Here is a 12,907-nt window from a genome sequence, read left to right on the forward strand (position 1 = left end):
AAGCAACAAAAGAGTGGCTGAAGAAGAAGCACATCAAGGTTCTGGAGTGGCCTAGCCAGTCTCCAGACCTGAATCCAATTGAAAATCTTTGGAGGGAGCTTAAAATTAGAGTTGCCAGGCGACAACCTCGGAACCTGAATGATTTGGAGGCTGTCTGCAGGGAGGAGTGGGCCAACATCCCTGCCGAAATGTGCACAAACCTTGTCACCAACTATAAAAACCGTTTGACATCTGTGCTGGCCAATAATGGCTTTTCTACAAAATATTAACATGCTGTTTGTCCAGGGGGTCAAATACTTGTTTTTCCTCATCAGATGGTTATCAATTTTAATAAATTCATATGATGTGATTTTCTGGAATTTTCTTTGGGATTCTGTCTTTCACTGTTAGAATGTACATATGATTAAAATTATAGATCGTTGCATTCTTTGTAAGTGGGCAAACCTGCAAAATCAGCAAGGGGTCAAATACTTATTTCCCCCACTGTATTACCTGCTAGGCATTAGCAAGTTACTATTTAGATAGATAGATAGGGTTCACAGGGAAACTTTTCCTTTTCATAATCAAAAGTGAAAATAATATTAATATGTACATACTGCACATACATACATAAATACAACCTACCCTCATTGAAAGGTTCCCACTCGTACAGTCTGCCCATGAAAGGTTGGTTGTTGTATGAAGAACACTGGACGGCCCTGATGTGTCTGCTGGATGGAGGACAGACCTGAGAATGAACCATACACACACATAAACATCTACACACATACATTTATTTTCCACAAAGACGCAGAGTCCAACGTGTAAACATTTCTCATCGACACGCTCCGTAGCCATTGATTGACTGCTGCAGTCGAGCTTCTCTGTTTTTACTGTGTCCCCCCTGTGCTTGTAGCTCAGGCTTTAGTTGCCAAAAGTAGTTAGATTCCAGTATTTATGAAGGCTCACCAGCGAGCCCTCCTTGACATCCCTCCATATCTCCTTTGTCTAAACAAACCCCTGGTCTGCTTTACTTTGCCTGAATATCTGTGTCATCGCACACCAGAGACAATATACAGAACCAGACACTGAATTTATTTTAATGCACAGGATGGCTTCCATAAAGGCAAAGTCCATCTCCACACTTCTGCATTAGAGCTGGGCTTTAACAGCTAACTACATTTCCTAAGCCAGTAGCTCCACCAATATGTTTTACTTAAGTTGTCAGTGGAATTTAGTGTTAAGTATTAAAAAGCTACTAATGTGTCTGTCCAAAATATATAATGCAGGAAATCTAAAGTAGGCTATTTGCCTGTTCTAGATGAGTTCTATAATAATGACGGATCTTGTCACCTTGTGGCCCATTATGTGTTTTATATAGTGTGTGGACAATAGAGCTCTGTGCAACAGAGAATAACAGAGAAGATCCAAATTAAACAAACATATCGTGCAACATCACCTACGCCACTTCTTGCTGGTAGCGGTAGCAACCACAAAGTTAATAATTATTCACTTCCTGTTTAATTCTTATTTAATCAGGATCCAATTACATCACTGATGATGTGTCCCAGTGCACCAAATACTGAAGCTCAAACTCAGGTGATGGAGAATAAGTCAGACTACCTCAAATCTTGAGTACATCTGAAATAGAAATCAAGAATCAGTTCCATTGGGAATCGTTTTTTTTTGTCTAATTTCTCACTGTTGTCCAGCTCCGAAAAAAACAATAGCTGTGTTTTAAAAACAATAACATAATGCCACAATCTGAGCCTAGCCTATTAAATTTAGTGACAGTAGTCACCTCACGAAGTTGTAAAGTAGATGACTGACACATCACTCCTTCACAACATAAACACAAACCCCTCTACACCTGTGCCACTCCCTGAATATATTAAAATCTAACTGGACTGAAAATGATTTTTGAATTGCTTTCAGATTCAAATCTTCTGGCAAAAACTGAGCTGGGGTCTGGCTGTGCCATTTGAGCCGTGGAAGAATCATAATGTCCAAGGAAAGGTCTAACATTTTTATCTTTTGCTATAACATTTGGTTCTGTGTAACAAACCTAAATAAGATGGAGATAACACCATTTACATCCAGGGAGGTGAAGCTGGTAGAGGTCTACAGATACCTGGGGGTTCACCTTGACAACAGACTGGGCTGAAAGTATAACACTGAGGCTGTCTACAGGAAGGGAAATTTTGGATAACACTTCATATCCTCTGCTCGAACAAACTGGTCGGACAACTCAGTTGGAGACTCCTTCATGACTCCCCTCTGGGCAGGGAGAGGAGACTTATTTCTTCTGAAGGACAATTCACATTTTACACTCATTTTTACTTTATGTATGTATAGTAGCATAGTAGTGGAATGAATACATATTGTACATTTTTTTAATCATACATTATTTTTTATCTCTTCACCTACCTCAAGTTTGTCACATACCTTGTGTGTTTTGTGTAAGTTGTGTATGTTTCGTAACTCTGTATTTATTTTATTATGTAAACAGTAACATTGCAATTTCCTTCCTCGGATGCAGCACTTGAAGTGGAAAAAAATAGGTGTCAGTACTCTGCATTCACATGTCCCCCCGACCCCTTAACCCTAGCGGTTTGATTTTTTTGTGGGTTGTTTTTATTCATTAAATTATTAAGAAAAATGCTCTACATGGTGGTAAGTCTCTGATTTCTTAATGCTAAGTACTAACTTGTCAATAATCATTCATGCAGAACAACAAGTCAACAAGACAGGATGATATTTTAGCATTATCTTGAAGACATATTCGATGCTGAAATATAAGAATACGGGTCTTCCCAAGCAGATTTTTAGCATTACACTCTTAATTTACTGCATTCTGGAGACATTTTCTGCACCCATTTAAGGTGGAAATGTCTTTATTTATATGAAGGGAAACACAAAATGGCAGGTGACTATTTTTTGTTACTTTTTTTGGACAATGCACATTTGTTTCTTTAAATTGCATTGCATGTTTTTGATTGTGCCAATAAATTGTTCTCAAAGCATTTGCATTTGTTATTCAACATTTCTTGTTGCAAGCTAACAAATGCTTTCAAAAAGTGGTGGAGACATTCTGATCCTGACATGTCCCCAGCGTCCCCAGTGGAAATGACACCTATGGCAGTCAGACATTTTTTTAAATTCCTGCTACATCCAGACTGTGATTGGTTGGTTCACAAAAAGTGACCATGACAAGCTACTTTCTGCACACAAATGCATGAAAGGTACCCGAGCTTCTCTTCTCCCTCCACTGTCGGCACCGAAGGAGATTAGCAGGCAGGTGAGAACGGGAACAGGTGAGTGTCACATAGTGCCCAGAGAACCTGATATGGAGAGGGCAGAGAAGAGTACCAGCAGCTTGTGAGAAGTGCCGGTATGCAAGAAAAAGTCCCGGGACGCTAAAGAGTAAAATGCGTACCGTGTACCGGTGCATACTGGCCCACTTCAAGCACTGCTTGGATGTATAAAGTACCTTTCTATCTACCCGTCTGCCTGTCTGTGAATAACAAATCAGAACAATAAACTAAATCTGTGTTGTTATTTATCCATTAAATGGCCATGCCTAAGCAATATGCTAAAAAGAAGGAGAAGGTGCAGATTTGCATACATTACTGTTGCAGATCCTGTAGTGAGCATGCTCCCCTGTGCAGAAGGAAGTAGGCAGTGGGTTATAGGGTCTCTCTTGGTGCTGCTGGGGTCCAGACATCTGGCTGCCTGATTGTAGCTCCTGCTGGATCTGAGCCTGGTTGATCGAACCGGGCTGGTAGAGGGGGGCCCAGACTTGTTTATTTTTGGGCTGCTGTGCCCTGGGCTGCGTGTAGGGTCTGCTGTAGCGGTTGACGTTGTTGGAGGCGTCTAGGTTGTTTGATTTCTGCCCACCATGGCCTCTAGTGGTAGGGTAGTGGGTATCAGCAGAGTGTCTCTGCCTGCGGGGGTGAGCCGTCCCAGAGCCCTGGCTTGTGTCCGTCTGCAATGGAGCAACATAAGGAGCTCTCCCGTAGCCATACCTCCCTGGGGTGATGTGAGTGACCCTCCTGAAGACACAAACATGTGGAGATCAACAACTAAACCAAAGACTGTGTACTGGTTATCACGTCTTTCTCTAGACCTACACATGTCCATACAAACACAGAATTGTATTCAGTTACCTATCGTCTGTCTCCTTAAGTCAACCAGAGACTGTCCAACAAAGGCCATCCAGTATATTTGGATCACTATCTTCTTTTATTGGACTATGTTTTAGTCCAATTTCTTTCTTCTTTTTTGACTGAGGAAACTGTCTTCATCGGAACTACAACTTTTGAGAGGCATCCAGATCCCGGTAGCAGAATTCTGGGAGCTTTTGTCGTTATTTGGCTCCTTAGATTCCAACTCAAACAACCCCCCATTTCTCAGCTGTCAGTGCTATTTGTTTAAAGGCAAGCACAGGAAGGAGGTCACAAAGCTGCCAAGCACAAGCCGAGCCTTTGACTCCATTCATAAAAGACTAGATTTCCACTGAAGGGCAGTCAGATGGCCCACATTGATGGCTCCAAAGAGTCACTTTTAGACCAGGCTGCTCAGCATGCAGCACAGCCGTACAGGCTCTTTAAGGACTTGCAGATCTAAACAAAGACAAGAGCTGCATTACTGAAAAAAGTTCTTCACTGACCATCATGACAGTTGAATCACTTCGAACAGACGTAGAGTTTTTAGACGCAGTTTTTTTCTACAGTATTTCTTTAGTGCTTAAAATGTAACACTCAGGTTAAATCAATAATTTGGAATTATTAAAAAAATTATATTATAGATAGAATAATTTACTCTTTTGCACTATTTGCAGAGCAACTTGTGTCAAAAGCTTCAGATGGGTGACAAGTTAAAGTAAAAAGTGTCTCAGGTATTGAGCCACCATCCTTGTCATAGATTCTCTGGAACTCAGCTGGGAGGATGAACACCATTCTTCCTAAAGACTTTCCCTAATTTAATGTTGATGGTGTTGATGGAGAGTGCTATCTAAAACATCAGTCTCCCATGGGTGTTCAACTGATTGGGGATCTAGTGACGATGAAGGCCAATAATATCATAATAACATAATTTTCATATTCATCAAACTATATATTGAGCCTTCGTATCCTGTATGTGCATGAAAAATCCAATTGTAAGTACAATGATTTCAACACCTCAGCTTATTTTGTAACCAATCCCATCATCCTGTGCAGGATGATACAGTACCTGCGTCCACCAGGCCGAGTCTCCTTCTCCTGCCTTGGTTCTCCACGATTGCTGCTGTTGGAGGACCTGCCTGTGTCGCGGTGCAGAGGAACTGTTGGGCGTAGGGCTGAAATCACATGGCCGGCTTGCTGGGGGTGAATGCCAGCTCTTCTGGAGGGGTATTGGGATGGAGTATAAGCAGGCAGACAGGGTCTGCTCTGCTCTTGTACCCCTCTTCCACAGGTCCGGGAACAGGTTGACCAGGGCCCCCAGGCACCCCAGGAGCCCTGGATATCTCCATGCTCTGCCCTGAACTTCTGTTGGGATTCTGCCCTCTGAGTAACCTGTATGGAGATGAAACAACCATAATTAGCAACACCACAGGGTGCAAACAAATGGGATAGTGCCACACAAACTGAATGCCAAGGACTGATGGTAAAGCCTCCATCAACGAGACTTTAATCTCCTTAGATCATGGCCTTGTATAAAGGCTCAAGTCAGTGACCTCATCTCATCAACATGACTATCCTGCCCCTCCGCCTCTCACCACTGTCCATAAAGCAGACCTCTGTTCACGGTTATAAAGCCCTGATTTGGCCGATTAGTGGGTGTCTGTTAGTGGCCTATCCCCTATTGGCTACCTGCTTTTCTCACTGTTGACTCTATCCCTCTGTGCAACTTTGCCAGGGCCATATTAGCAATGATCACTGCACTCACTGTTTGAGGGACCTGCCAGGAGAAGTCCTGAGCCAAGCCGGCTTTATTCATGGAGCCGTGTGGAAATCCTGCTCTTTAAGGAGCACTTTGTCTCCATTCACAGCAACCTCTCTGGGCAAACACATGGCCGTAGTAAAAGCTCAGCTGCCTTTGACTTGTAGCGGATGGAAAGAGAATACAGAAGCAGTAGGGAGAGTTGGCAGGAAGTGTTTCTCCTGTCAATCAGTGCTGTGTAGCTATTCAAAGAGAACTCAGACCCCCCCCCCCCCCCCCCCACCCCCACCTCTTATACCCTGCTTCAGCCTTTGTAACTCAATGCCACTGTCATCTCTTGGGTCAACCATAGGTCACACAGCTGGAAGCCGATGGAAGCACATGGAGCCGACTTGCACCATCCCCTCTAACCTGACCTGGATAGTTGATCAGTCAGTCAGCTTCACCCACGAGGTGCATCCACAAGTTTCTTCCCTGTGGTTTCTGTGTCCAGAGGTCAAGAGGAGGTTTGCTGACAGCTGACATAAGTCCTCTCTGTTTCACTGCAACCCACAGAACTTTTCTCTCATACTCTCATGACAAGTTAACAGATTAGGACCCTGGTCAGGTTCCCCCTGGGATTACTCTTGCTTTTCACACATACTGGGACGGAAGAAGTAAGATTTAAAGTCTAAAACTTAGGGTGGCATTTGGCTATGCTAACAAGACACAATCATGCATGCCATCTTCCACTAGATGAGTGTTCCACTAGCCTGTGCCAACCGCGCGATTAGACTGGTAGATAAAACAACAAGAAAGATTCCTGGAAATATTCAAGGGAGGTCTACCATCATGTGGTGAGTGTGTCAAACAGATCACACATTAGAACACAGGGGTTTTTTTTCCACAGTACCACCAACTGCTACGCAACTGCTGCTCACCTTCCTGTGGTCTGTTGTGTGTTGGCAGTCCAGGGGGTCTGACCAAAGCGAAAGCAGGAGGACAGAAACTCTACAGAAAACAGACAGAAGTGATTACAGGTGATACGTGTGGCAACATTGGTTTATAATCAAAAATATACATTTAGGTGTGATGATAATTAAAGATCGCTAAATTGAGAGATGGATTATCAGAGAATGAGACAGTAAGTAAGTAAGTATGAAAGAAACAAGAAATCCATGATTGATACAATCACTCTGACATTACCTGACAATCCAGACACAGGTTCCCTGCATAGCTCCTGGATTCTTAAAGTTGGACAGTCTAAGTGAAAATAGAGACATTTACATTAGCATACACCTGTGTGGTGACATTTTCAACACAAATTCTCTCTGTGTGGCCGCAGTGCAGACACACTGGAGGGTCAAACCCCAGGGGAACTCTGTTCATCTACAGAAAAAGAGTCCACTCAGATTTCTTGTCTGACATGCATTCCTAGAAAAACAAACAGTTAAGAGTATCCACATGTAAATGATACGACTTTACTGATAGCTATGTGCCAGGAATGTCAACATCTGACACTTTTTGCCACTAGATCCCTCAAGACACTGACTGGGGGGGGGGGGGGGGGGGGGGGGCACTTATAACGACTTGACCATGTGAGTGGATCTCTCTGACCTCTTGCTCCTTATGAGGGAGCCCCCCTGCTGAAAAACTGTTACCCCATTAGACAGCAGGTCTGAGGTCCAGCAAGGTTAGGACTTTCACCCCTCACCCCAGACCATATAACTCAGTCTTACTTACTTCGCACAAGGATTTTAGGGAATGAAGAAAACCTACTACACAGTTCATTATTCTATTGTTATTATTATTGTTATTATCATCATTATTATTATTATTGTTATTATTATTATTATTATAGCCATGTAATCGACATTATCAGCCCACATATCTTCACGTCGACGTACCTGTAGGTTACTGATGCGGGTCTGGTAAAGTATTGGCTACTTCACAGTACTTTCTGAGTATCCTACACTGTAGCGTTTACAGATCCATTTCCAAGCGCAGGTATCTTCACGGTCGACACATTAATCCAGGTGGAAATGCAGGCTTTCTCCCAAGAGCCTTTGTGCTAAGCCATGTATGTCAGTAAATCCGTACCCAGAGTTGTGAATCAAGTCCTGGCGCAGTTGAAACCCCGGACCTTGGTCATCATGGTGATCCCGGCGGTTTTGCTTTTACGCACACAGACACAGAATGACAGAAAGCTGGAAAGTGACACGGCAAAACAACCTCTGCTGCGCCCCCTACAGCAGCAACCACTCTCTCTCTCTCTCTCTCTCTCTCTCTCTCTCTCTCTCTCGTGTGTGTGTGTGTGCGTGCGTGTGCGTGTGTATGCGTGTCATGTAAAATATGTAGGTGTGTGTGTGTCTCCTCCATTTCCCACTCCTTGAGTGGCGCGCTTGGTTGTGTGGAAGAAAGCGCGCGCGGAAATGTTCGTATTGGAGACACAGGCAGACACATTTACCAAATGAAATGAATGCAAAGTTCAAAGCTGGACACAAAAGGGAAAGTATATCGCATTTCAAAAACCCAGAAAACCTGAAACGTGACATCAACACAAGACAGCAGAACACTAGCCTTACTTTTGACTCATTAAACTCTACAGCATTGTTAACATTGTAAAGAAGTAGAATCAACAGCAATAAAACAAATGTACTCTATACTGTATTATACAAAATTGAAGTACAGCAGGATTAAAGGGTCAGTTTATACCAGTCACACAAATTAATTCCCACTTACCTCTGTGGTATCTTTCCATGTAGTTACTATGCAACAAAAGTCATTTGTGGAGTTGGTGACACCCTGGCCACTCCTCACACCTTTCAGTTGAAGCATTCTGGCTGATGGGGTGGGTTACTGATCACTTTAGTCACTGGTACATATGAGTACCACTTCCTTGAAGCATTCTGGTGGACAGACATCAATCCTTTCTTTTACATTCACCTCAGAAATGTATTGTTTTCATGAGATCAAGGGACATTTATAGTGGTCTACAGTGTAAAGTGGTTTATAATCTACTACCTGGCATCATTGCGACTATTCATCCATTAAGGGGAAGCATGTCACACGGTCTTGGCCATGACTTAGTGTCCAAAAACAACTAATCAAACTTGGACAAACTAAAAGACTTTTAAGCTTAATGAAAAATGGGACATGATTTGTACAAAAAAAATCTATTTTAAGAGGGTTGTTTCAAAGTTTTACACACTTATGTATATACAGCCTGCAGTAGGAGAGAGTAGGGAAATTTGTCTTCAGAGAAAAATGACATTCACGCATTTATATAAGCTTAGTGTACTGTTCTCTTTAGCCAGTTAGTTTTATTTAACAGAACAAAACATAACTATGGTTCAGTGGTTTACACCGTACTATGTGACCTACAGTGTGCAACTCACTACAGCCATTGTCTGTGAACAGGCTCGCTTGACAATGGCTTCATTATAAGCCAGACACAATCTGTAAATACTGTGAAATCTGAGTGTGTTTATATACATATATATATTTACAAATGTAAGTCTACCTACAAGTCCATCCACTTATCCACGTGGTACTGTATGTACAGTATATATGTCTGTATGCAAGTACACAGTGGGTCTCTGTATGTATCTGCTGGGGGGGCAGTCCTGTTGCAGATGTTGATGCTGTCCAGGAATTTGCCTTTAACCCAAATGTTTCCAGAGCCTAAAGAGGCAAACAAACCTCCAATTACAGGATCGTTAATGAAATACTGTTTCAGTTGACCAATTGAAGGCTGCCTGAGACGAGATAAGGAGAGGGGAGTTGCTGTTGTCTGTCACTGCACAAAAATATGCATGGTGACGATCGACTGGACATGCGCTACACTGAAAAAAAAATCCATCAACACTTCCACAGCGTAAAATAGTGTACAGTATTACTTCAGTATTTGCAAATATAAATGAGTGGGTTAATATAATTTCACTTGTTTGCATTGAAGGTTTATTAAAAAAAATAAAATAACCAGCCACATTACTGCCCTTGTAACTAAATAGTTGTAATCTGATTCACAATTTAAAAAAAGAAACATGGGTTCATTTTAGTAATGAGCAAAATATGTTGCTCATTTGTGTGATCAGATGTTGTGCTGCTTAAAGTAAAATCTTATTTCAAACAAACTGAAATGACATTTTCAGATGGTTCTTTTTTGCAGTGCATGTCTAACAATAAACAATGCACTTGGTTCATTCCAAGAGAAACTAATAGTTGGTTCTGTGAGGTGGAACGAATTGGCAGCCATGTGTCCTGACTAGACAAAAGTCTATCAGAGGGTCGAGCACATCAACACTGCGTCCTTCAGACCAGCGCTTAGGTTTTATTGCTAGTCATTCAACCGAACACAAATTGTGAAGATAATATTGCATGACAATAGTCTTTTGGTAAGTCCATATTGGTGCAATAATGCTGCAGTCACTCACTCTTTTTTCTGTTACGCTAACCTCCTTTATATGTAGAAAATTCTCTCAACAGCATTTGTCAAACAGGTATCTATAAAACCTACAGCTGAATGAAACGTGGCATGTTCTCCGGGGATCATCATAAAGTATTCTGAGAAATGTAGGTAATAACTACTGAAACAGAGGTGCACAAGGCGGACTGAGAGAAAGTGTGCGCTACAAACGTGAAATTACTTATTTACGTTTATATGAATATTTGTGTAATTATGTGCATCCTTTAATAATAGTTCCTTCACAGGCTTACAATGCATGAGTCATTTTGCTTTCCATTTCCTGAGCCCTTCTTTGCCGATCTCCACTGTGCATTGGCGGGGCAGAGACCCACAGTGATGTGAAAAAAACACTGCTTTCATATGTCACATGTCACTTTCATCTGTGATCCAACAGTTCAGGTAACAACCTAGATTTCAAAAAGCCATTTTAGTGAAAGCAAATAACCTTATGTAGAATGTTTGTACTTATCTTATTACCTTTTAAAACGGATAAATGTAAATATTGATTTTTTTGTTTTTATTTTTTAAGGGTAAAAAAATATTGATTTATTTAAAGCTACCTTTCTCCCCTACATAGGGAATTAAATATTTAAATAGATCAGCATGTCTGGTGAGTGGAGTCTTGTAAATAAGAGGTTGCCACTTCAGTTGCTTCACAACAGCTAACAAACACTAATCCCTACCTCATCACAGTGTCAGCTATTAGAAATGGTTAATATTATGTAACAAGATGACTCCTGTGTCCCAGTTGGTTAGAATATATATGCAGACAGGTGTCAAATTCAAGGAAAAATCTGAATAAATGAGTGAAGAAACATAACAGATGCAAATGCTTTCACACAGGTGCACTGCATGGTACAATTAAGCAATTAACATCCAATTATGCTCTGTATACTAAGTAGGCCCAGTGATTTTTTGTTTATCAAGATGGCAAGAGGAACAGATCTCAAGGATTTTGAAAGAGGGTTTATTGTTGGGGCATTAATGGCAGAAGCTTAAGTCACAAAACTAGTGTTTTAACAGAAACAGTAACAAAAGTGACATCTGTATTTAGATTCATGGGAATATCGGTTAATAGGGTAGGAAAGTGTGGTCAACAGCAGACATTTGATGACCGTGATGCTTGTGCATTAGTGTGATATATATAGAAAAACAGAAGAGCAACTCTTTCTCAGGTGACTGAGAATGTCAATGCAGGATGTGATCAGACTGTGTTAGCAAGAACAGTCAGTCAACAGTAACATTGAGAGGGATATTAAAGTGGGACAGCAGTGCATAAACCCCTCATTACAAAGATGAATGCACATTTCAGAGCTCAGTGGTGCAAAATCCATCCGCACTGGTATACAGAGCTGTGGAAAAAGTGAGGCAGTCAGACAAGTGGGCGAGTGCATGTGTGGCGTACACCCAGAGAACAGTACAGGCCTGAATGCATGCCCACTACAGTGAGGGGATCCATGGCTCCTTCATGCTTTCGGGGGGATTTTGCTGGCATGGATTGGGTCCACTTGTCCCATTAAAGGGTATGTTCACTGCAAATCAATACAAAATATCAATCTATACTCAGTCTTGCCATGGTGTATGGCTTTTAAGAGTAAACGGTCTTCAGCAACCTCACCTTGTTAGCTAGGTTTGGCTGTTCCGCATCATTTCTATTCCTCCTACACTGTCAGTTAATGAGTGTGTTTTAACCTACATATTGAATTTATGATCATTAACACCTGTCTGGTATAATTGTTTAATCATGCACCTGACGATATGCCTACAAATCCACTGATTTTGTGCAAGTGTACCTAGAAGAATTCATGCAGTTTTGAAGGCAAAGGGTGGTCATACCAAATTTTGAAGTTGATTTATCTTCTGTTCACTCTCATTGTATTTTGTTAATTGATAAATAGAATCTATTAACATGTCTATTTATGAAAGCATTCTTACTTTACAGCATTTTTTCACACCTGCCTAAATCTAACACAGTACTAAATATTTTGTGTGTGCATGTGTGTGTGCGTGTATATATACAGTATCTCACAAAAGCATGTCTGCCAAGCATGTCTCCAGACCAAAACCTTATTGAGCGTCTGTGGGACATCCTCAAACGGAAGTTGGAGGAGTGCAAGAGGACTCCAGTGGCAACCTGTGAAGCTCTGCCCAAGAGGGTTAAGGCAGTGCTAGAAAATAATGGTAGCCACACAAAATATTGACACTTTGAGCCCAATTTGGACATTTTCACTTAGAAGTGCACTCACTTTTGTTGCCAGCGGTTTAGACTGGCTGTGTGATGTGTTATTTTGAGGGGACAGCAAATTTACAATGTTATATAAGCTGTACACTCACTACTTTACATTGTAGCAAAGTGACATTTCTTCGGTGTTGTCACATGAAAAGATATAATCAGATATTTACAATAATGTGAGGGGTGTACTCACTTTTGTGAGATACTGGATAGATAGATCAGTGTACTTGGATGATTGATATGAGTTCACAAATAGACAGCAAAACAATTCTTCAAAAGCTACTGGTGACCAATACCCCTGAAAACAAGAAGACATCAACCCAGCT

The 12,907-nt window shown here is 41.5% G+C and overlaps 1 protein-coding gene across 1 annotated transcript in view; it reads right to left on the reverse strand.

Moving 5' to 3' along the window:
* Positions 1-8,728, reverse strand: part of LOC123959066 (thrombospondin type-1 domain-containing protein 4-like) — a 49,872-nt gene extending 41,144 nt beyond the window's left edge. Inside the window, exons 1-7 of the mRNA XM_046032921.1 lie at positions 8,623-8,728; positions 7,788-8,054; positions 7,087-7,143; positions 6,822-6,891; positions 5,212-5,534; positions 3,605-4,031; positions 625-727 (exon numbers count right to left, since the gene is read on the reverse strand). Of these exons, the coding sequence (XP_045888877.1) occupies positions 625-727; positions 3,605-4,031; positions 5,212-5,534; positions 6,822-6,891; positions 7,087-7,115 (952 nt within the window). The 5' untranslated portion in view covers positions 7,116-7,143; positions 7,788-8,054; positions 8,623-8,728. The remainder of the gene's footprint in view (positions 1-624; positions 728-3,604; positions 4,032-5,211; positions 5,535-6,821; positions 6,892-7,086; positions 7,144-7,787; positions 8,055-8,622) is intronic.
* Positions 8,729-12,907: the final 4,179 nt, after the last annotated feature.

Source organism: Micropterus dolomieu, linkage group LG20 (genome assembly GCF_021292245.1).
Source record: "Micropterus dolomieu isolate WLL.071019.BEF.003 ecotype Adirondacks linkage group LG20, ASM2129224v1, whole genome shotgun sequence".
Lineage (NCBI taxonomy): Eukaryota > Metazoa > Chordata > Actinopteri > Centrarchiformes > Centrarchidae > Micropterus > Micropterus dolomieu.